The sequence below is a fragment of the Thamnophis sirtalis genome, unplaced genomic scaffold (genome assembly GCF_051295495.1).
Source record: "Thamnophis sirtalis isolate CommonGarterSnake01/CBP01778 unplaced genomic scaffold, rThaSir2_p1.2 scaffold_11, whole genome shotgun sequence".
NCBI classification, from domain to species: Eukaryota; Metazoa; Chordata; class Lepidosauria; order Squamata; family Natricidae; genus Thamnophis; species Thamnophis sirtalis.
In genome coordinates, this window is record NW_028261391.1 from 11260300 (window position 1) to 11285707 (window position 25408).

A 25408-nucleotide genomic window follows, 5' to 3' on the forward strand; every position below is an offset into this window, starting at 1 on the left:
TATTCCAAGTGGCAAACAAAGCCTCAATCAAACTGTGCATCAAAACCAAAGGAACAAACCCAAGCTCCTTCTGAAACCCAGTTGGTTCATCAGATGCTGGGCCCTCTAATTAAACAGGTCCTCCTTCTATGTAGTAATCAAAGAGTGATATATCATGACAAGAGACTGATGTTAACCTTCTTGAACTCCAGATCACATCACTACCACAACCCCAAGATTTAACACATGGCCTCCTCTTAATGTCAGGTCCTTGATGGTCTGAGTCAGTGTGATGGAATTTACACCGGCAAAAGTGAAGTGGGGGAAAGAGATTTTTGACAATCCAGAGCAGGAATCACCAACCCTTCGGACCTCAGGGACCACTAAATTCATAATTTTAAATCCTGTGGACCACTAATATGTGGTCCTTCGGGCACTTAGCTTGCCTGCCTGTTAGTGAAAAGAAGCGCCCGGGGTCAACCATAGGTTTGCTGTTCATTGCGGCTAGGAATCTCAAATACGGCCAAGAATGAGTGTATGTCTTGTAACCAGCCCGAGCACTAAATAGCCCCCCTCCTCTTTTGAGGAGCCCGGCCGAAGTTTCGCGTACTGCTCATTGAAGCTTCTGGACTCCCAGGGAGGGAGGGAGGGAGGGAGGGAGGGAGGGAGGGAGGGAGGGAAGGGCTGGAGCTACTAAACAGGCAGCCAAGCTAAATGCCTGAAGGACCCCATCCTGTCAGCGAGCAAGAATAATTGCTTCGGCAGGCTGTATCCAGCCCAGGGGCCGTAGTTTGAGGATCCCTGATTTAGTGCAATATAAAAAAATGCAAAACAATTTCTTGGAGACCACCAGTGGTCCACGGACCGCTGATCCAGAGCCTTCCCAGAAAGAGGGCTGGATTATGAGAATGTACAGTCCCAAGCTGGATGAGACAGGGGAAAGGGATTTATGGTAGCCACACCCTAGAACCTCTCACAAACCACCTAACACTTTAGAAAGTTATGGTTTTAGTTGGGCAAGATTCTGTCTATTAGATGCAAGCAAATAAAGGATTGAACTGAACTGGAGCTCACTGTCTTGTTTCTGGGCTTGGGCCTGACAGTCAGATGTATGATGGCTACCAACTGCTGAGCTGGAGCAAATAACAGGAGCTCATCCTGTCATATGATGCTTGGTTCTTGAATCCAGGCTATCAGCTTTCCAGCTGACAAGCTATAAGCATGGAGCCATTTCTCCTCTCTTAGTAAGTACATTCTTAATTGGAAAAATTGAAATGTAGTGCTGGCTATCTATTGAGGATCTGAAATCATTTATCCCTTATTTAAAAATCTTTCACACCAGAGTTTGTAGATGTGGATGAGACAGAATTGAAGAATTAGCAGATGCATTCTCACCAGTAGCTACTTTTGGGGGTGGGGTTCACTATGTTGTGTGGACAGATTATATTTCGCTCATGTTCAATGATTTATGTAAAACTAGAATAATGAACAAATTCAGCAACCAGGTTGATATACAGGGATGGGATTCAGCCAGTTTGGACTGGTTCGGGCGAGCCAGATGCTTATTTTACATCTGGTTCACCGAACTGGTAGTTGCAAGGACTGGCTGGCCATGCCCACCCCACCCCTCCCCTCCCTGGAGTCTATACACGGCCCATTTTTGGATGCCAGGTAAGTGCGGGGCCTGCATGGAAGCTCTGGGAGGGTGAAAAATGGGCATTCCGGAAGTTCCAGGAGTCCAGAAATGGGCCCATTTCTGTCTTCTGGAGGGCCTCCAGAGCCCGAGGGAGGCTGTTTTCACCCTCCTGGAGGCTTGAGAAAAGCCTCCGGAACCCGAGGAGAGAAAAATACAAACCCCCCAATGTGGTGCAGAAGGCCGAGTAGGCCACGCCCACCCAGCAACCGGGCAGAGAATCCCACCCCTGTCAATATGTTGCGATGGAAGATCAATTTGTGGTGTGTGTGTGTGTGTGTGCGCGTTAAAAGAAATTGAAAACAAATCTGATCAAATAGGATATTTTGGGGGAGAAGAATCCATTACTGAGAGCCAAGCGGGTTGAAATCGCAAAGGTTTAATTGAGTACCAAATCACACTGTTTTGAAGTCCTGATTACACACCCAGGAATTTATTTGCCTGAGGAAAAAAATGTTGCATTATGGGTTACAAGATCAAAGATTAGTTTCACTGCTGCAGACTTCTATAGCTCAGACAACACGTGCACATTTCATGGAATCTTGTAACACCATAAAAGTTGTTGACATTACATAACGGGGAATAAAGAATTACTCAGCTAATGGATGAGCTTGGCAAATCCAATGTGCTTTCTCCTTTTGAAAAAAAAAAAGGAAACAATTATACTTTCAAAACATTTTTAAATAATTGTTTTTGTTGTTAAAAATCTGTAGAATGCAAGAGAGTGATCAACAGATACCTTATATTCCACCCTTGGAGCTGAATTCAATACCAGGAACTGCTAAGACTGTCCTTATAGATATAATTTAAGTAAACTGTGATTCTTGGTAATTAGGCAGAGGAGAGATGGATAGAAAAATGTATTTGTGCTCTTTATATCCTCAACCTTTTAAATCCTCATGATAATCTACTGGATCCCAAATAAACCTTTTCTCACGTTATCATTTTCAAATTGCAGTGGTACCTCAGTATTTGTCCTTAATTGATTCCAGAAGGCACAATGAAAGGATGAGTATCAAACAAACCATGTGACGTATCACATGATCGGGGTGAAATCTACTTACCTTCGCTACCGGTTCGCAAATGTGAGCGAACCGGTCTGCACATCTGCAGAGCATCAAAAATGAATGTGATGACCTCTGGGTAGGTGGGCGGAGCCTGATATCAAGTGCGCCTGCAAAGGTAAGTAGAACTGTGGGAGGATGGAGAGGGTGGAATCCACTGTGCTACACAATTTAGATTAGCGAGAAAGCAGGAAATCCTACTTTCTACCTAATATAAATCGAGCATCACAGCTGATCATCAGAAATACTGGTTCACCTAAACTGGTAGCATTGTTTTTACTACTGGTTTGGGCAAACCAGTAGCTTTTTTAAACTACTGGTTCGGGCGAACTGGTAGCATTTGACCCTTGCGCATAACCCTTTGTTTCAGCTAGGAAGGACTTCCGATCTGTCCCATTTTCTATGTAAATGACCTTCCCAGCCTGGCCTACTTCCTGTCCGCCTTCTCCGACTGTCCCCTACTTCCTTTTGCATCACATTGAATACCAAACAAATACTGAGTATCAGGACATTTTTGTGTCAAAATGCGTCGATTACCAAATTTGATGAGTTCTGAAGCAGTTGAGTACCAAGGTACAGTGGTACACAGAATATCGTCCACTCCGCTAATAATCTATCTTCATTCCACTGTGCACTTTTGCTCAACCAAGTATTAATGTGATGCTTCTTACTCATATACTACCCACATTTTACTCAGGTCAGGTTTATCCTCTTTCCTCCTACACTTGTTTTAATATTTTCAGTGTTGCTGCAAGCTGTCCAAATTTTCTTGACCTCATTGCTATTCTTATATAGCAATCGACTGTGTGGCTCAATACATCTTGAGGTCTTGCCAGAGCAGAAAAGGGGGACATATATCAATCAAACAAAACACAGACCGTGAAAATAAAATAAAATATGACCACTTGCAATCGCTCATCTTATATAGACAGCCTTATAGGTTGTTATCTTCTGGAGAATAATCTAGCTTCTCCACAATATAAGGTTGGCCTATGCATGCTTCTAATTTGGTTCCCCTTCAGGGTGTATAGAAGTTTGTTTAAAGTATATATTTTTTTCAAAATGCTATTGGGGGAAAAATTGTTCTGAAATGACTAAGAAGAAATAATCTTTACCAGGAGTAGCATTACCCTACTGTACATACCGTTGTCATGGCCTCTCAAGACTATAGAGGAATTTCCCTCCAAGATAACTACAATACCACCTAAGCTTATTCAAACTGCAAAGCCCACTCTAATTGCATCTAAGCCATCTCTCTCCAAATCTTTTCTTTGTGATGGTTATATCCAGATTTGGACACTGTGAAATACAAGAAGAGTACTGCTCACTTTCCAGTTAATAAAAGAAATAATAAAACATAACATAGCCATACTACAATACACCACTAGATAGAATATATTTTTTATCTTGTTGTCTAGTATTTTTTTTAAATGTCCCATAAAAAAATCAAAAACAGTTGGAAGTAAAAAATGAAAAAAACAACACCACCTCTGTGATTTTCTTTCTTTTAAATTTTTCTTTACAGTGATATGGTAGTAAATGCAAGAAGAATATGCATAATAAACTTGAACGCAAGAGGTTATCTGGTCCCATCACTGCCAACAGGGCTCAGACTAGAATAGAAAATGAAAAATAGTTGACAAATTTTATAGATCTTGGATTTTGCTCCCGCCCCCCCCCCCTCTCTTTTTTGGCGATAGCTTTGGTAGATAATAATCCATGAGATACTGCAAATAAATAAACCTTTCAGTGGATATGTAAAATGCCAGAAAGGAAAGCTTAACCCTGAGTATGAAGTTAACATAAATGCTATTGCCTTAATCCAAAAATTTGAATCCTCCCACTATTAAAGTTGTGCTCATATGCCAATAAAATACCATATTTTTCAGAGTATAAGATGCACCAAGATTTTGAAGAGGCAAATTAAAAGAAAAGTTTTTGCACTCTGCAGACCTCCCAAAAAACGGCCCGTTTTTGGTGAAAATGGGCCCATTTTTTGTCAAAAAAAGGCCATGCATAGCCTTTAGGAGGCTTGTAGAGTGCTCCTGGGGGCTGGGGGGCCTCCAAAAATGAGCAAAAATTGTCCATTTTTAATCAAAAAAAGGGCATGCATAGCCCTTAGGAGGCTTATAGAGTGCTCCTGGAGGCTGGTGTGTGTGTGTGTGTGTGTGTGTGGCAAAAACGAGCATATTGGTCTGTTTTTTTTTGCCCTCTCCAACTCCCCAGGAGCACTTTATAAGCCTCCTAAAGGCTTTTTTTGCAGGCAAAAAAATGCTGCATTCAGTGTATAAAACCCACCCAGATTTTCACCCTTTTTTGAGGGAAAAAGGTGCGTCTTATACTCTGAAAAATACGGTAATTCATTACAAAAACGTTTTCTTGATTTCAGTGGAATTTAAATGAGATTATTTATGCTCCATTAGATTTGGGCCTGGGTGGTTCAGCAATGTGTGTCTTTGGCTTTCCCCTGTGTTTGTAATATTCTGTACCTGCAAAAGATTTCTAGGTCAAATCGTCCATCTTAGTTTCAGTTCCGGTAAACAAATGGAGTTCTTACCTTTCACCATCTCCCCCACTCCAATTTTTTCCTCCCCTTCCCAATACCTAAGTGGAACTTAAATGGTCCACATGAAGACATGTGACCAGGCTGGAGAACCTTCCAAAACAGATTTGTGCTGAGATGATGATTCAATTGTTAACAAGGCTTGGCAAAGGATCACACTGAGCCCTGTTTTGGCTGTAGAAAAAGGAAAAAGAGGAGGAAGAGGAAGAAGAAGAGAAGAAAAAGAACTAAGTTGCAGCATAAATCAAGATCATATAGATGGCCAACGCAAACCATAATTCCCTCTCTCATTGTCTGCATAAGAGTATCATCACATTTGCATATAGAACAGCCTTTTTCGTTATTGCTCTACTTCATAAAAATATAAAGAACTTAGAACAGAAACATTACAAACTTAAGGTTCTTTGGTGAAGAATGGAAAAAAAACAACAGTATTTCAGCGGTAAGTCAAATCCTAGAAGCTAGGTTGCTCCTATCTGTTGATCCGTTGGATCCTTTCACAAAGAAGAGACAGGTATTGGGTCAACTTGACCATGGCAACAATGACAAGTCCACCTATCATCATACATGTTGGCCAAAAGAGTGAGTGAAACAGCACATTGGAACTATAAAGTTTGGTTAGCAACACATTCTTTTGAATGCCTTCTGGGTCACAGAAACAGGTAAAGTGTTGATACTTCTTGAAGTTTTCCATGACGACATTCACAAGGGACAAAGACTCTTCAAAGTTCTTTCCACACTTGGGTATATAAGAACACTGTAGGGATGGAAAAAGACAAATGAAAAAAGAGAAATATAGTGCATTCTGAGATGAACAAAAGCCTTTCATTTCAAGCATGATGTTAATTGACACCTCTCATTTTAACTTCCTTTTTATGACCCTGTAATACCTTAGTTTGGGGTAGTGTTGTGGCGACTGGGTGGAGCTGAGAATTTACTGCACAGATGCCCTTCCTGACACCATATGGAGTTCACAGCATTTTTTTCTTTGCCCCTTGGGAATGAAATATCTCCCATTACCTAGGATTGAACCCTCAACCTTCCGAATGGGAGGCGAGCGTTTTCACCATTAGGCCACCATGCCAATCACATCTGTCATGTTAAAACTAAATATCAATTTTTTAATTTTTCTGAAAATAATACTGTTATGAAGAATTGCTAATACCTCCTTTCCTAACAATTATCCTCACAATGTGTTGGATTATACTTTCTATAGTCATTAGATATCAGGACTACCCAATGTGGGAACCACACACACAACATGTCCCATGTACATATTTCATTTCAGGAGGTGATTTCAATGGTAGACATACCTTTCATCTGTGCTTTTGGAATCGTCAAGGCAATAATGCAAAACGTTGGCAGTTCTAATGATACATCATACATAGAAACTGAAAGTACATTACTCACATAACACAATTCTTAATATACTTAGATTGACCAAAAGGGGTATTAGAATTTTGCTGCCCATATATCTTCCTTCTCCAAAGTCGGCTCTTAAATGGAGTTTTGATATCTAGTCTTGTCAAAAGTGTTGCAGTTCACAACTGCTTAGCTTCAATAACCATTCTAGGTCAAAATACAAAACCCCTTTTGAGAGAGCTCATCTGGAATGTTGAGAACATGAGGCTCAAAATGGTTGCTCTAGGGAAACCTGCCTGTCAACAAAATGGCTGCCATGGTGAGCATGGCCAATCAAAAACCACCCATGAAGGTGAACTACTGAGAGATCTAGTGAGACCTTAATGGAGCCCCAAAGCTTTGCTATAAACATGTGTTTTCCAACATACTATTTTTCAAAATAGCATGTTTTGAGGTTCGAGGCAGGAACGACGCGAGAGCCAGGTTAGAACAACAACACGAGTTTATTCAACACGAAAAAGAACTGACAGCGATTCAAAATAGGCAAGCTCGCACCAAGGTATTTATACTTAGACTGTAACAAGTTAACAACCAATCAGTGGCCGAGGACTGGGCAGCAACCGCTGACGCAGTACCTCGGCCAATCAGGAACAGAGTACGGCTAGCAACAGCCTCTGCTGCGTCCTAGCCAATCAGGGCGCAGCAGAGCTGTTGTTGGCCCTTTTGCAAGGGTCTCTATGTAAAGTATGTAATGAATATGTAACACAATGTTGGAAAGAACAGTATATTTAAATAGGTGGACCACAGCTAAAGTATGAACCAGCAATGTGCTGCAGTTGCCAAAAAGCCAAAACTCCTGGGCTGCATCAACAGAAGGATATCATTAAAATTACAAGAAATGATAACACTGCTGTCAACGGTCCAACTAACAAACCCAACAAACGTAGACACGTTCAGGAACTTTGAAATCCGAAAAGCAAAACTTTATTGAGCATATCATTTCACCACTGAAGAATGCAAAACCAGCCTCTAACTTTTCCCGCGCAACCCTGCATAGTTAAAGAATAGAGTTCTCCCCTCCTCCCACCGGACAAGTCACATTGTCTAATTATGAATCGTTCTTTTCTTTTGAGAGCAGTTCATGTCTTGGCCGACACCTGCAACTGGGTCTTTGGTGGCTACTTGGCTCTCATGGTTGAAATCTGGAGCTTCTGCATTCCCTCTTCCCCTTCCCTCCCACCAGTTCTTTGGCAAGTTGAAAGGCAGTAATATTCACAGGAAGCATACGCGAATTCAATCTTGACAACTGCTTTATAACACAACTAGTGACATCACACTTGGAATACTGTGCACAGTTCTGGTCATTACAATAGAAAAAAAGATGCTGAGACCTTAGAAAGAGTGCAGAGAAGAGTAACAAAGATGGGGAAGAACCTGGAGGTTAAATCTTGTGATGAAAGGTTGAGGGAGCTTGGTATATCTAGCTCAGTGTTTCTCAACCTTGGCAACTTGAAGATGTCCGGACTTCAACTCCCAGAATTCCCCAGCCAGCATTCGCTGGCTGGGGAATTCTGGGAGTTGAAGTCCAGACATCTTCAAGTTGCCAAGGTTGAGAAACACTGATCTAGCTAGTCTATCAAAGAGAAGGATTCGAGATGGGGGGACATGTCAACTGTCTTTCAGTATTTGAGGGGCAGTCACACAGAGAAGAGGAGTTTGAATTATTCTCCAAAGCACCAGAGGGCAGGCCAAGGAGTTATAGGTAGAAGTTTGGTAAAGAAAAATCCAACCTAGAAATAAAGATAAATTTTCTGACAGTGAGAATAATTTATCAATGGAATAGCTTGCCTCTTGGGGTTGTGAGTGCTCTATCACTGGAGGTTTTCAAGAATAGACCGGACAACCATTTGACTGGGATGGATGAGCCATGGTGGCCCAGTGGTTAGAGTCAATGGTGGGATTCAGGCAGTTCGCACTACTTCAGTTGCTAACTTTCTGAGCAGTTTGGTGAACTGGTTGTTGGAAGAAATCATTAGGACAGAGAACCGGTTGTTAAATTATTTGAATCCCACCACTGGTTAGAGTGCAGTACTGCAGGCTACTTCTGCTGACTGCTGGCTGCCTGCAGTTTGGTAGTTTAAATCTCACCAGGCTCAAGGTTGACTCAGCCTACCATCCTTCCGAGGTGGGTAAAATGAAGACCCAGATTGTTGGGGGCAATAGGCTGACTCTGTAAAACCGCTTAGATAGCAATAGCAGTTAGACTTATATCCCGCTTAATAGGGCTTTCAGCCCTCTCTAAGCGGTTTACAGAGTCGGCATATTGCCCCCACAATCTGGGTCCTCATTTTACCCACCTCGGAAGGATGGAAGGCTGAGTCAACCCTGAGCCGGTGAGATTTGAACCGCCGAGCTGCAGAACTAGCAGTCAGCTGAAGTTGCTGCAGTACTGCACCCTAACCACTGCGCCACCTCGGCTCTCAGCTGTAGAGAGGGCTGTAAAGCACTGTAAAGCAGTATATAAGTGTAAGTGCTATTGCTATGGTGTAACCTGCTTTGAACAGGGGGGTGCTTAGACTAGAAGACCTCAGAGACATTTGTGCCCTATGATTTTATTTTCTAGCTTCTAAAAATAACCCCCCCATGCAAATCAGGTGAGGCAAGAATCGTGATAATGCAAGGAATATGTCTGAGGGAAACATCTTACCCCAATCTAGTGCGTTGGCTATATTAATGCTTTTTCAGTGTTACAGAAAGCTTATGAAGACAGGAAGTGTTATTCATTCATATTCACTCTCATACTTCCTGTTTGAGGCACAAACTGGATTTAGAGACTGTAAGTAAACCAAAATGCAATTTTGTCTCCCCGAATCTTAATCAATCAAGCACAGTCTCCAGCTAATGAGACACTTTTAGACAGTTAAATTTAAAAAAAAATATTCAGAGAAGAATCTGGAGAAGAATATAAAACAACGGAAGAACCAGTCACAACAGTCTTCCTCCGAGAGCAATAGCAAAGCAGAGATTTATTCCTCTCTGATGCCAAGCATAAGCCAACCGGAGTCCGTAAGAGAGATATTTCAGTATGAATGAATGAATTTCTTGCAAAAACTGACACTGCGGCTAAAGGAAGAAGAGTCCCATTAGATTAGCAGGTCTTAATGCTCACTCCTTCATTCATGAAGGTCAAAATGCATTCTTCTGCGAGTGTAACTGCAAGAGGCAAAAATGAGCTGTAGTGTTCAGCATTTAGGCACCTGAAGATGGTGTGTTCAAAGGAGAAGAAAAGACTTTGTGTTGACTTTTGTGGATTGCCGGCAGAGATGGCATTCTGCCAGTTTAGACTGGTTTGCCTGAACCAGTAGTGGAAATCATGGGTGGGGTGGGGTCTATCTAGACACCTGCCCAGGCTCTATTTTGTTCTGTTTAGGGATGTTTTTTGAGCAAAACACATGCACAGAAGGCTGGGCATGCACACATTTGTGAACCAGTAGGGAAGGTGTTCTGACCCCCACCTTGTTCGTTCAGAAACGACAGCCACACACAGCTTGTAAAGGAATGTCTTTATCACTCCCGGCTTTCGCTGGCTGCGAGCCCAAAATGAACATAGATCAATTCTCTGGCAAAAAGTTAAACAGCAAATGCAAAAACAAAAAGCTCTTACAGCAAACCAGGTTTACAGAAAGCAAATCACTTATCCAAGTGCCTCTTTGAATCATGAACACGAACTCGAACAGGCACGGAACTGAACTAACGAACAAACGAACGTTGACTTCTGCACCTAAGGCGTGGCACCATCAGTCTTTTATCCACAGGAGGAGATCCTAAATGAGCTCCAGCTGCTTGTTATCTTCTCCTGTGAGCATCCTGAAACCACTCACAGGAGATTTCTGTGTCAGTCTGATAGCAGCTCCAAAGGCTCCTACCGAGTCACAACAGGAAGGTATGTGAAAACCACCCCTGATTGCCGATACTAATATTTGGGGATGTATCACTATTTCTCCATCAATGTCAGTTTCATCACTGGCTCTGAGACTGCTTCTTTAAAATTGGGAATAAAGTGACAATTAGGTGGATATGAGTGTCTTTTTTCCTAGGTTGAATGTGGAAAGGATGGCATTTGGTTTAATGGAATAGATGTTCCTCTAGCTTAGGGGTGTCAAACTCATGGCCTGCGGGCCAGATCTGGCCTGTGGGGTGCTTAGATCTGGCCCGCGGGGCCACCCTGGAAACAGCAAAGGACCGGCCCATAGTGTCTCTGCCAGCAAAAATGGAGCTCAGATCATATGCGGCCCTCCTGAGCTCCTTTTTGCTGGCAGAGGGCTAGCAAAATAAACTAAAAATAAAACAAAAAGAGAAATGTTGCATTTGAGAATGTAAGAAAGGAGAGGAAAGGAGAAAGGGAAAGAGGAGAAACGAAGAAAAAGAAGGAAAGATGGGAAGAGAGCAAGGAAGGAAAAATAAGGAAAGAGGGAGAGGAAAAAGAAAGGAGAATGAAGAGGGAAAGAAAAAGAAGGAAAGGAAGGAAGGAAGGAAGGAAGGAAGGAAGGAAGGAAGGAAGGAAGGAAGGAAGGAAGGAAGGAAGGAAGGTCCTGTTCCTTGAGTAACCCTCAAACACTAAAACACATGAAGAAATACCTTTTCGGGAATTCTTAAATCAGCTACCTGAACATCAATTTCACTCTTCCTAATGGTAACATTCACCCTGGAGGCCCTACCTGATTGGCTCCATTCTTATTAGAAATCTTCAGACTGATGTTATTCTATGCGGTTCACACTCTCTAGCAGGAATTAACACACAGTTCCTCGCACCTTAGATACAATACATTAACTATAGAAGCAATTCAGAGTCTGCTGTTCAGCAGTGTTGCAGGAACATGTAGGCGATGACCAGGATGAGTACAAAGGAGGAGTCAAACATATCATTGGTCATGAGTCTCTTTGTGCCCACAAGAGATTTAAGTGCCATTCATCTTGAATTCCATTGAGGTTTATCTATTGCCAGTTTGCTTTGACCATTAGTAGTTCAGATTCTTGTAGGGAGTGTTAGCATGCAATAAACCTGCATTCATTTGAACTGCCCTGACTCCTGAGTTCCTGAACTTAACAGAACCAATATATAGAATCTATCTGGATGATACATACAGTTCACCTTCCCTTAAGCTCTCAGAGAAAGGTGGAAATTACATTACTTCAAGCTCCCTTGAATGAGACTCCCTCCTGGGGATTGTGATGGAAATCATGTAAAATTCAGTACAGGGATTCAGTAATATAACATCTGTACCCCACTTTGGAAGAGAAGGTAGATTGTGTATCAGGCTTTAGCTAATAGAGAGCCCAGTTCCATGCATCTTTCAACTCTGAAAATTGGTTAGCAGTGCCTGAAGGAGTATAGGAACATCATTAATCTACTCAGATTGCTGCTAACCATTTCCTCCTCCTCCTCCTCCTCCTCCTCCTCCTCCTCCTCCTCCTCCTCCTCCTCCTCCTCCTCCTCCTCCTTCTCCTTCTCCTCCTGTCTCCTATATGGATCAATAATTCCATCTTGGAGCTGATTTGTGTTAGTAATATGAAAGCAAAGAATATTTTAATTCTATTCGAAGACTGAAAGGCAAGTTATACCATCAAGGGACATTGCATTAGTAACACCGATTTGCAATTCAGTTTGTACAACAATATGGTCAAAGCAAGAAAGGAAAAAAGGGAAGAAGAAGAAAAAAAATCTTAGTAAGGCAAGCATAATCTATAAAAACCACCTTATGCTGAAGGCAGAATAACTACACCTGTGCCAAATTCAAAGGAAGTGATTACTGGGAAGATTAAATTGTGAATACAAATAGCCAAAACTGATTTGAGATTTGCACAGCTAATGTAGCTGAATAGCTAAGGGCCTGGTTAGATAGTATGGGCAACCAGGTGTAGTTTTCCTCTTAAATAGCCCTAATTAAGAAGCTGTCTGTAAAATTGGTAGCAGGATGGAGTTTCCCAGCCATCTTTTTTTTTCAATTGAAATTACCCACACAGTGAATAGTTTTCCACTTATGACAATGTTATAAGACCTGGGTACTTGAGAGACCGCCTGCTGCCAGTTACCTCCCATAGACTTGTTAGATCGCACAGGGTCGGCCTCCTCCGGGTTTCGTCTACCAGCCAATGCCATCTGGCTACCACCCGGGGGAGGGCCTTCTCTGTAGCAGCTCCGGCCCTTTGGAATGAACTCCCCGCGGAGATTTGGACCCTCACCTCTCTCCAGGCCTTCCGGAAAGCCGTCAAAACCTGGCTGTGCTGGCAGGCCTGGGGTTGATGAGTTCCCCTCCCCTCTCAACTTGTATGGCTGTATGACTCTTGTGTATTTTAATTACGTGTATTGTGTTTGTATCCCCTTTTCCCCTTTTGAGTTGTTCGCCGCCCTGAGTCCCTCCCGGAGAAGGGCGGCATACAAATAAACTAAATCTTAATCTTAATCTTATAAATATGCTTTTTAAAAAAAGTATTTGGAAGCCATAGGTTTTCTTCCTTTGGAGCAGACCATTCATCCAGCAGTAACATTTGCTTTTCTTGAACCAGAATGTTCATGCTTCTCTGCAGTAAAGAAATGATGCTTCTCAACAGTGGCCAACAATTTGCCCATAACCTATTCTCTAATGGCTATGTCTTCCTGCCGCCATGTTATATTTTTAACAAGATGCTGCCACTGTTGTGTCCTGTTGGCCGCCGGCCCCTCCAGCAACCGAATCAGAAGAGGAGGCAGTGTGGGAGTTATGGTCAGCATCAAGGCAACCTGAGAGCTCAGAGAGGGAACAGGGAATGGAGCTGGTAGAGAGAGAGAGGCAGGCAGAGCCTGGGCCGTCCATCAGCCCTCAGATGGAGAGTCAACAGTCCCCAAGTCTGGAGGTGACTGATGAGTAAGAAGAGAAACAGCTGGGTGCAGTGTGGAAGCCCAGAAGTCAAAGGAGAGGAGAACAGTGGAAATCCATGGGCCGATCCTTGGGACGGAAGACCCACCGCTGCTAGTGAACCTCACCCTAGCTAAAAGGCAGAGATAAAAGATGTGGTAGACAACTATTCATCTTCCGGACTTGTTAGCCTGCAGTGTGAACTTTTGGGGGGTGCTACCCGCACTTCTAATTAAAGGAATCTTTGAGTTCACTTCAGAGGATTAGTCGTGTTTGGGGAGCTGGGTCAGAACAGTCACCCACCGTGCTACTAAAAGTTATTCTAGCTTTCTCCACACTACCTGCCATTTCTAGAATTTAACCACATTCTTTCTTTTGGTTCTCATGGAGAATTTGGATGTGTCTTACAACTAGGCTGGAACTTTGGGCTGTGTGGAGGATCAGCAGCAGAAGCTGGGGGCTATTGAGGGGAGAAGCAGAAATCTTCTCAAATTCTCTTAGTGCCTCCTAAGTATGCAGGAACAGCATGCTGGCTAGGGGAATTCTGGGACTTTATGTCCACATATCTTAAAGTTGCTAAGGTTGAGAAACACCATGCTAGGCCTACAACTCTGCGATTCACCAGCCTAGGCTGGTCAAGAATGGTAGAGGTTGTAATACAACTCAGAAGATAGGCTAAAGATACAGAAGGATCTTGACAAACTTGAACATTGGGCACTATCTAATAAAATGAAATTCAATGGTGAAAAGAGTAAGATTCTACATTTAGGCAACAAAAACGAAATGCATAGGTATAGTATAGGTGGTACCTTGCTCAACAGTAGTAACTGTGAGAGGGATCTTGGAGTCCTAGTGGACAACCATTTAAATCGGAGCCAGCCGTGTGCAGCAGCTGCCAAAAAAGCCAACACGGTTCTAGGCTGCATAAACAGAGGGATAGAATCAAGATCATGTGAAATGTTAATACCACTTTATAATGCCTTGGTAAGGCCACACTTGGAATACTGCATTTAGTTTTGGTCACCACAATGTAGAAAAGATGTGGAGACTCTAGAAAGAGTGCAGAGAAGAGCAACAAAGGGGATTAGGGGAGTGGAGACTAAAACATATGAAGAACGGTTGCAGAAACTGGGTATGTCTAGTTTAATTGAAAGAAGGACTAGGGGAGACGTGATAGCAGTGTTCCAATATCTCAGGGGTTGCCACAAAGAAGAGGGAGTCAAACTATTTTCCAAGGCACCTGAGGGCAGAACAAGAAGCAATGGGTGGAAACTAATCAAGGAGAGAAGCAACTTAGAACTGAGGAGAAGTTTCCTGACAGTTAGAACCATTAATCAGTGGAACAGAAGTTGCCTCCAGAAGTTGTGAATGCCCCAACACTGGAAGTCTTTAAGAAGATGTTGGATAGCCATCTGTCTGAAACGGTATAGGGTTTCCTGCCTAGGCAGGGGGTTGGACTAGAAGACCTCCAAGGTCCCTTCCAACTCTGCTATTGCATTGTATTGTATTGCATTGTATCTGAAGAGCACTCTTTGGAGAGGACAGCCATGACCATAACACCACATGGTCAGAGGCACTGAGAACCCTGGTGTACTTGGACCAAGCTCATTGCATACAAAACCTGTCAGCACTTCCCACCTTACAGAGCGATTGCTGAAATAGAACCGGTCTCTTTTTCTGTATGCCAACAATGTCTCACGAAGAAACAAAACAGCACCAGACCGATGCACAAATCTGTTATGCTTGGCGGCAGCAATTATACATCAGCTGACAATCACAGGACCGGGCTTCTGATTTTGCCCTATCTCAGGCAATTAGCTGTCTATGTTAGCAAGGACTTTTGTATCATTGTGTGCCTGAAAGCAGATAATGAACAGACTGTTTCCCTGAACGCCATCCATGCAAAATCAAAGGACCTCCGGTGCCCCTATACACATGCACAAAAAGACAAATGGCCATCTGGAGGAAAAACTGCAAATAACAGACTGGAAATGTGACGTGCAGAATAATATGACATAGCTGTCCACGCAGTCCATTCAAAGTGTGATTTTCTGTATTTGTAACTTCCATTATATTTTCAGCATAAAAAGAAATGGGGCTGTAGCCAGTGGTGGGTATTCAAATGATTTAACAAACGGTTCTCTGCCCTAATGACCAGCTGGGTAGGTGTGGCTCTGTGGTCATGTGACCGTGTGGGCATGGCCAATTCAACGTCACTCAGGTCGATGGGCGCTTCGCCTTAGCTGTTACAATGTAATAAGGGTTAACCGGAGAGGCAGTTTCTGTAAGCAGGGCGATAAAGATTAGGCTAGAAACAACACCAGAATGTTTCCTTCCTTCCTGCCTTCCTTACAGGATTAGCCCTGTAAAGTGGGGAAAAAAACAAAAGGAGATTTCTTCCAACAACCGGTTCTCCGAACTGCTTAGAAAGTTAACAACCGGTTCTCCCGAATAGGTGCGAACTGGCTGAATCCCACCCCTGGCTGTAGCTCATAATCCCAAGGCTACTTTTTGAGTAAAAAAAAGTTCCTAGTGTGCATCTAGCACAGAGATCTGCAACCTTAAACACTCAAAGAGCCATTTGGACCTGTTTGCTTTCAGCACAGGGTGGGAATATAGAAGGTGGAGGAAATTCATGCCTTTGTTCCCGCTCTGGAATATGGAGCAAGTCTCCATCCCCCACATTCTCAGACCAGGTGAGGAGTGATTGGGAGGGGAGGGCGAGGGGGTGGGGCCAGCCAGTGGTGGGATCACTTGACAGGGAATCACAGCAGAGAGACAAAAGAGCCTCATGCGGCTCTGGAGCCATGGGTTGGCGACACCTGATCTACCATCTTTGAAAGGACATCAGCTCTGCAGAAGTGTTGCCAGTCCACCTGAAGGCACTTATGAGCTGGACAAACCATTGATCTGACTTTGTGTAAAGCACTTACCAAATTTATTTGAATCAACTTAGCCTTCCTTTCATGCATCACACTAATGGTTTGCTTAATCATGCTTTGTGGAATAAACCACAGCCTATACATCAATCTAGGCTACTTATGGTTTATAAACTATAATGACTTGCTTCACAAAATACATGAAGTCAAAATCTAATGAACTATTTATAATTTAGTGTGATGCATGAGCCCCTCATCTGGGTAAGCAAAGGGTGGGGGGGGGGAAACTTTGCTGCAAGATTAGATAAGTGATTATAGAAGACAATTTTGGATTTTTTTAAAAAAATGGATAGCCCTATATTATTACTGTGTTATATTAGGGCTGGCGTGTGATCTGGGTTTAAAGAGGAAAAGATTATTTTTCTAGGCATTTCCTTGAATCAAAAGTTGTGTGAACCCAGGAAAAGATGAGTTCAGATGTATAATATCTGTATCCACACTCTCTATGGAACACCTTTTCCCATTCTTTTCTTATATATTTCTGGAATACCACCTAGTCTAAATCTCTAAGATGAGACTGTCTATACTTCTATATTCTATATCAGGGGTGTCAACTCAAAGCCCACAGGCCGGATCCGGCCTGCAGGGTGCTTAAATCTAGCCGGTGGGGCCAGCCTGAAAATAGCAAAGGACTGACCCACGGTGCCTCTAGCAGTCAAAATAGGGCACAGGGGGAGCTGCGCACGGCCTCCGTGCGGCCTGTTTTGAAACTGGATGGCTTCTGGCAGCACTTTGTCAGCCAAAACAGGACACAGGGGGGCTGCGCGTGGCCCTGGCAGTGTCCAATGTGGTTGGCAAAGTGCTGCCAGAGACTGCCCAGGCGGCCATCCCCTTCCCTCCCCGGCCAGCCCACTGAGGAGAACTACAATTCTGATTTGGCCATCAAAGAAATCCAGTTTGACACCCCTGTTCTATATGTGTATCATATATATCTGTATCTGTATCTGTATCTGTATCTGTATCTGTATCTGTATCTGTATCTGTATCTGTATCTGTATCTGTATCTGTATCTGTATCTGTATCTGTATCTCTATCTCTATCTCTATCTCTATCTCTATCTCTATCTCTATCTCTATCTCTATCTATCTATCTATCTATCTATCTATCTATCTATCTATCTATCTATCTATCTATCTATCTATCTATCTACCTACCTACCTACCTACCTACCTACCTACCTACCTACCTACCTACCTACCTACCTACCTACCTACCTATATCTATCATCTATCATCTATCATCTATCATCTATCATCTATCATCTATCTATCTGTCTCTATCTCTATCTCTATCTCTATCTCTATCTCTATCTCTATCTCTATCTCTATCTCTATCTCTATCTCTATCTCTATCTCTATCTCTATCTCTATCTCTATCTCTATCTCTATCTCTATCTCTATCTCTATCTCTATCTCTATCTCTATCTCTATCTCTATCTCTATCTCTATGTCTATGTCTATGTCTATCTCCATCTCCATCTCCATCTCCATCTCCATCTTCATCTCTATCTCTATCTCTATCATCTCTACCTATACCTATACCTCTATCTATCTTGTGAACATTTCATTACCTGACTAGGTAACATCATCACAATGAAATGTCTGCAAGAAAACAACCAAGCTCAGGGAACATCAAGGATTCCACAAATATAGATATTTAATGCTACCCTTTGCGAACCACGTAATCACAGCAAAGACATGCAGAAAGCTCTAACATTAGTGTCATTCAATGGTTGATTGGAGTTTTGCAGCTCAGATATTGTATGTTTCAGAGGTGGGTTGCAAATACCGGTGCTACCGGTTCACTTGTGCTTGCGTGGGACGCTTCTGCGCATGCTCAGAAGCTTCCAGGCAGGTAGGCGGAGACTCCCATCATCACCACTACCGGTTTACCCAATCCAGGCCGAACTGGGGGCAACCCACCTCTGGTATGTTTTCTCTGTCTTTCATGGTGTACTAGAAATTTCAATCAGAAATAAAATCAACACAGCTAGGGATTAAATTGCATATAGGAAAATTAGATTCCATGAATCTGGACTCAAAAAAAAAAGGAACACCCTGAATCTCATCCCTCCCACATCCCAAAGAGTGCATTTCTTTTGACATCGGATGATGTTCTTACCTCAGAATTAATCTTGATGGTTTCTTCTGTGTGGTAAAGTAGGTACTTTTGCCCTGAAGAGGAAACATTGACATAGACCTGTAAGCAGGGGTACTGAGAGTTTTTCGAGCACTCCGGACCACAGCTGAACGAGCAGTTAAAGGTTTCCGTGATGGAGATGTTGAGGAGTGTGCACTGGGTCTCTTCCGTCCAAACACTGGCAAAGAAAGAGGGATGGACAACAATGATACAGCTATGTCATTTTTGATCCTGGATCAGTGGTGGGTTCCGAATCCCATTGCAACCAGTACGCTGCAACGGGGCCGGGCGTCCACCATGTGCACGCTTGCAGCACGTGCGCAACGCATGCATGCATACTTACTGCCTGCAACGCTCCAGCTCCTCGGCGGAGTGTCGCCCAGGCGCGGTACAAGTGGTGGGTTTCAAATTTTTTTAGAACCTCTTCTGTAGGTGTGGCCTGCTTTGTGGGAGCGGCTTGCCGGCTATGTGATCAGGTGGGAGTGGCTTGCCAGCCATGTGACTGGGTGGGTGTGGCCAACTTGTAAAATGTGGTGAAACTCACCTAACAATGCTCTTGCTCAGCAACCAAAATGTTGGCTCGGGAACTCTGGCATTTGAAGTACGCAAGTCTTAAAGCTGTCAAGTTACAAGACCCTTGCACCCCTAACGCTTTAGAAAGAAAAACCCCAGGGGTGTTCAAACTTGACAGCTTTAAGACTTGTGGACTTCAACTCCCAGAATTCCTCCTCTCGCTCTTCATCTTGATGATGTGTGGATGGGCGGGGGGAGACGGAGCTGGAACCAGTTCTAAATGGCACTGTAGATTGGTGGAACCTCTTCTATAGAAGAGATTAGAACTGGCAGGAACCCACCCCTGCGTGGTATGCTCCATGTGTGCGCGCGAAAACCCCAATTGGCTCAAATACAGGTAAGGAGGGAGAGAATGGCACCTGGTGCTCCCAGCAGGCACCGGTATGCTTGTACCAGGGCGTACGGGTTGTATCCCACCACTGCCCTGGATGCACAGTGACAGTTTGACAGCCTTGGTTTTTTTTAGATGCCCAGCCATATTTCTTGACCCTCAAAATGTACTGCTGCAATCATTTTAAGTGTTACAAATGCAGAAACCAAGGTGGCGCAGTGGTTAAATGCAGCACTGCAGGCTACTTCAGCTGACTGCAGTTCAGCAGTTCGGCTGTTCAAATCCCACTAGGCTCAAGGTTGACTCAGCCTTCCATCCTTCCGAGGTGGGTAAAATGAGGACCCGGATTGTTGTTGGGGGCAATATGCTGACTCTGTAAACCGCTTAGAGAGGGCTGAAAGCCCTTTGAAGTGGTATATAAGTCTAACTATTGCTATTAGAAACTTGACAAGTTATGGAGAGACAATAAATGGCTGGCCAAACCAGATAAAAGGACAAATATGCCCAAAGGGGGTGCAGTTTTCAATTATGAAATCACCTGAATCTTATCACCCACACCACAACAAGAATAGCCTAGGATTTTCTGCAGCTGACCTGATGCAAAACACATTTAATTGGGGATAAACTTTCTTTGATCATTGGAAAACAGAACAGGCCTTGACAATAAGTTACTCTTTAATAAGATGAGAAAAACTACACATTTCTTGGCTGACTATACTTTGACTAGAAAAAATACAGTATCTTTGGACAGAGCTGGGTCTTCAGCTTTGAAACGGAGCAGAAAGTTTGTAGTGGCAACAAGCATAAATCTAGGCAAGGGCATTGTAATATTTATGACAAGACCCAAGTATTTGGTCAAATGTTTCCATCATGTTGTATTCAGACATGATCTCCCTGTAATGGAATAATCCTAGGTAAAGGTTCCCCTCACACATATGTGCTCATTGTTCCTGACTCTAGGGGGCAGTGCTCATCTCCGTTTCAAAGCTGAAGACCCAGCTCTGTCCAAAGACATGGTCATGTGGCCAGCATGACTAAATGCCAAAGGCACAGAGAACGCTGTTACCTTCCCACCAAAGGTGGTTCCTATTTTTCTACTCGCATTTTTAAATGCTTCTGAACTGCTAGGTTGGCAGAAGTTGGGACCAGTAATGGGAACTCACACTGTTACGCAGTGCTAGGGATTCAAACCGCTGAACTGCCGACCTTTCTGATCGACAAGCTCAGCATCTTAGCCACTGAGCCACCGCGTCCTAGAGTTCAGCCAAAACATTTAATTTGCTAAAATGGCAATTTCATGATAAATTTAGAATAAACTTCTTTAGAACGGCCTGTTCTCATCAAGAAGTCCACCCGATAAATTTATAGTAAGTTCGACCATTTATCACAGATGTGGGGCACCCTTTGAAAACACTTTGCAAAAATGACAGTTAAATACAGTGATATTTATAGTTAATACAAATATCACTATATTGAGCATCAATTTTGTGCGTGAAGGTGGAGAAGAACAACCTGTCTCATGTATGCTACGGTGCATACGATGTCCTTCAACATCTATGGAGACCACATGTTGGCGAGAGAAAATGCTGTTGATGTGGGCCGATTCTGGGCGAATGTCATTTAATTTCAATCCTCCTTACTTTACATATTTTTATGACCTATTTTATACCTATTTTACTGGCTCAGTGTTGACTGTTATTTATCTATAGCTTAAAATGCTTCCCACAAACATAAAAAAAGATTTGCGTTAGGATTTGTATATCTGTATTATACATTCTGGTGAGGGAGAAATTCCCTGAGGATGGGCTCCAGCACGAGTCCGAAAGCTCGGAAGACAAAACCGCTGGTCCTGCTAACTGACCCATTTTGGATCCTGCAACATTATCCTGACGCACATATGACTTGTATTAATTGTCTTCATTTGACTTGTATTAACTTGGTTATTGCTTCTTTATTCATCAGAACGAGATAACATCCAGCATTTTACCCCAGTGTACCCCTTGTACAGATGTGTCAAACTCAAGGCCCAGGGGCCAGATGTAGCCTGCGGGATGCTTAGATCTGGCCTGCAAGGCCGCACTGAAAACAGCAAAGGAATGGCTTGCGGTGCCTCTGCCAGTGAAAACCGAGTTCTGTTTTCGCTGGCAGAGGGTTGCAGGAGGCCATCGCAGCCAAAAATGGAGCTCGGGAGCAGGGGTGGGCTTCAAAAATTTCAGCAACTGGTTCTCTGCCTGGTTGTTGGGTGAGCGTGGCCATGGTGGGTGTGGCCTAGTTGGCCTCCTGCACCATAGCGCCCCCCCCATTTTTCACCTTCCCCAGGCTCTGGAGGCTTTCCTCGAGTCTCGGGGAGGGCAAAAACTCCTTCCCCCACACCTGAGGCCTGTTTTTCCCCCTCCCGGAGCCTCATCACAGGGCCTGCACTTACCTTGCATCCAAAACGGGCCGGATGGAGACTACTGAGAAGGGTGGGGTGGGCGGGGCCAGCCAGGGGTGGGATTTGGAAGTTCTCCAAACTGGCCATAACGTTAGCTACAGGTTCCCCCGAACCTGGGTGAACCTGTAGCAGCCACCCCCCCCTGCTCGGGAGCCTGTTTTTGCTGGCAGAGTGCTTGGGCCACCACAGGTGCCCCCGATACGAGTGACATTGAGCTGGCCACATCTACCTTGGTCATGCCCACCCCAGCATCTCAAGGTCAAACACAACCCCGATGCATCCCTCAATGAAATCGAGTTTAACACCCCTGGCCTAGTACAATATTAGATTACTACAATGTTTCGATGCAAAGCATAGAATGTAGATTATTATTTGGAGAGTCGAGTGGAGAGTCAACTGAACATAACTTTAATTGGTAGGGATGAATAATTAAAGATGCCTGAGAATAGGGTGATTTTGAAATGTAAATGCAGGGGGTTAGCTGGCTTTTTAATTGGATTTTATCTGCAAATGATGAGCGATATGAGGTAAATGCTCATAGTGATGACTGCAGAAGTTACTGTGTTTCTCAAATCAAGGGACAGGAGAGTGAAGGACAGATGCCCACACCTCCATTTTTAGATGCGAAATGGTGATTTGCAACTCAGGGCTGTTATTCCCTGCTTATATGTTCTCTTAGGATTTTGTCAGGGTGTTGTGGGCATTAAAATTCAGAGCAGGCCACCAAATGATGCTGAGGCGACTGTGACCCTGGCAGAAGAAACAGTGGCTTCATGGAAGGGAAGCTGGAAAGGTTTTGTTGGGTAGCCGCAGCCAACAGTCATATAATGAAGCTATAATGAAGCTTGTTTGTATGAGCAGCCCTCTAACCTAGTCAGGAAAAAGTACCATATTTTTCAGAGTATAAGATGCACCTCCCCCCCCCAAAAAAAGAACATGGAAATGTTGGTGCTATTTTTGGCCTCCTGAAACCCTGCCCCTGCACCCCATTTTTGTGAAAAACGTGTGAAATATGGGGCATTTTTCACAAAACAGGGGTCTTTTTGCCTTCCCCCACCCCCAGAAGCATTCTGCAGGCTTCAGCAGAGCTGGGGGAAGGGAAAATGCCCCCATTTTGGTGAAAAAAGGGTGAAAAATTAGGTGGTTTTGCTTCCCCCCCCCCAGAAGCACTCTTCAGGCTCCAGCAGGGCTGGGGGAAGGCCTGTTTTTCACCAAAATGGGGGAAGGCCTGTTTTTCACCAAAATGGGGGAAGGCCTGTTTTTCACCAAAATGGGGGAAGGCCTGTTTTTCACCAAAATGGGGGGAAGGCCTGTTTTTCACCAAAATGGGGGAAGGCCTGTTTTTCACCAAAATGGGGGCATTTTTCCTTCCCCCAGCCCTGCTGAAGCCTGCAGAGTGCTCCTGGGGGCCAGGGAGGAGGACAAAAACTTTTTTTCTTACTTACCTCTTTGAAATCTTGGTGCTTCTTATACACCAGTGCGTCTTATTGTCCAAAAAATATGGTAACCATTATTAAATGTTTATGGAGATTCTCAGTCATACAGGTTATGGTTGTCCCAAAATTGTTTTTTCTAAAGGGAACTAGACTTTGTTTTTCTTTGAAGACATTTCACTTCAAAACTGAAGAAGCTTCTTGGATGAGAAGTGAAATGTCCTCCAAGAAAATCAAAGTCCAGTTGCCTTTTGAAAAAGCACTTTCAGGATAACAATTATTATTAACAGAATAACAGAATTGGAAGGGACCTTGGAGGTCTTCTAGTCCAAATCCCCGCCAAGCAGAAGACCATATATCCTTCTAGACAAATTGATGGAGCACCCACAACTTCTGAAGGCAAGGGGTTCCACTGATTAATTGTTCTCACTGTCATGAAATTTCTCCTTGGTTCTAGGTTGGATCTCTCTTTGATAAGTTTCTATTACTTCTTGTCTTGCCTTCAGATCAGTGGCGGGTTGCTGCCGGTCCTGACAGATACGGCTGTACCGGTAGTGGCCTGGAGGACCTGAGAGCGTATCGGTATGGTGGCTTGTTTGGCCCACCTGCGCGCCCACGCTCTATAACTGTATTTATGCCAAAAGGCACACTGCGCATGCGTGCACAGTGAGCGGTGCCTGCGCGTGCTCCAACAAGCAGCTGAATGTCACAAGGGGGGTTGATTGCACATGCATGCACAGTGCACGTCAGGCTTGTGCGTGAACAGACTGCGATCAGCCAGTGGTGGGTTGCAGGCGGTACGCCCTAATACGCATGTAACAGTGCCTGCCGGAAGCAGCAACCACTGTACCAGAACGGTGCTTTGGAGGGCCCTCCCACCTGCCCCTTTTTCCTTACCTGTATTTGAAGGAAACGGGCCATCTGTGCACGCGCGCACAGTGTACGGTGCCTGCGTGATGCTTCGCCGGGCAGCTGGAGTGTTACAGATGGTGGGTGCGCATGCATACGCAGCACACGTGCCTGTGGTGCACGCCTGGCTCCCATTGCAGTGTACCGGTTGCAATGGGAACTGAAACCCACTACTGTGATCAGCGTATTAGTAGTGACGGTAAGAGCAACCCACCATTGTCTCAGATACTTTGGAGAATAGGTTGACTTCCTCTTCTTTGTGGCAGCCCCTCAAATATTGGAAGTCTGCTATCATATCACCTTTGTTAGACTAGACAAATCCAATTCCCGTAGTCATTCCTCATAGCCTCCAGCCATCTAATCATCTTTATTGCTCTTGTCTGCACCCTTTCTAGAGTCTCAACACCTTTTTTTCTATTATGGTGACCAGAATTGTATGAAATATTCTAAGAGTGGTTTCACCAGTGCAGTATATAGATATACTATGGCTTCACGTCATCTTGATACTATTCATCTCTTAACTCAGTGTAGAACTCATATTAAGTGGTTGTTCTCTAGGACTCCTACACCCCTCTCACAGTTACTCATGTTGAGCCACTATTCTAGAACCATGGTGGTGCAGTGGTTAAAATGCAGTACTGCAGGACTAACTCACTGTTCACTCCAGGAGTTTAATTCTGAGTGGCTCAAGGTTGACTCAGCCTTCCATTCTTCCAAGGTGGGTAAAATGAGGACCCAGATTGTTGGGGGCAACATGCGGACTCTGTAAACTGCTTAGAGAGGGCTATAAAGCACTGTAAAGTGGTATATAAGTCTAATGCTATTGCTATTCTATGCCTGTGTGTTTGGTATTTCTTGCTTAAGTAAGAGATCTTACTTAATGGATGTTGTTCCATTGAGGATTACATGTGGAGTGCGGTTGGTCAGCCAGTTATGAATCCATCTTGTGGTGATGCTATTTATCCCACATTTTTCTCTCTTAAAAAAAAATTAGATTGTGGTTTACATTGTCAGTTGGCTTACTGAAGTACAAGTATGTCCACAGCATTTGGCTGATCCACTAATTTAGTCATTTTGTCAAAGAATACGATAA

At 43.7% G+C, this 25408-nt stretch overlaps 1 protein-coding gene across 6 annotated transcripts in view; it reads right to left on the reverse strand.

Moving 5' to 3' along the window:
• Positions 1-4994: 4994 nt before the first annotated feature.
• Positions 4995-25408, reverse strand: part of KCNMB2 (potassium calcium-activated channel subfamily M regulatory beta subunit 2) — a 276413-nt gene continuing 255999 nt past the window's right edge. For all 6 annotated transcript variants that reach the window (XM_087725214.1, XM_087725213.1, XM_087725217.1 and 3 more), the window contains exons 4-5: positions 18618-18813; positions 4995-6056 (exon numbers count right to left, since the gene is read on the reverse strand). In XM_087725214.1, coding sequence (XP_087581340.1) covers positions 5772-6056; positions 18618-18813 — 481 coding nt within the window. In that variant the 3' untranslated portion in view covers positions 4995-5771. The remainder of the gene's footprint in view (positions 6057-18617; positions 18814-25408) is intronic.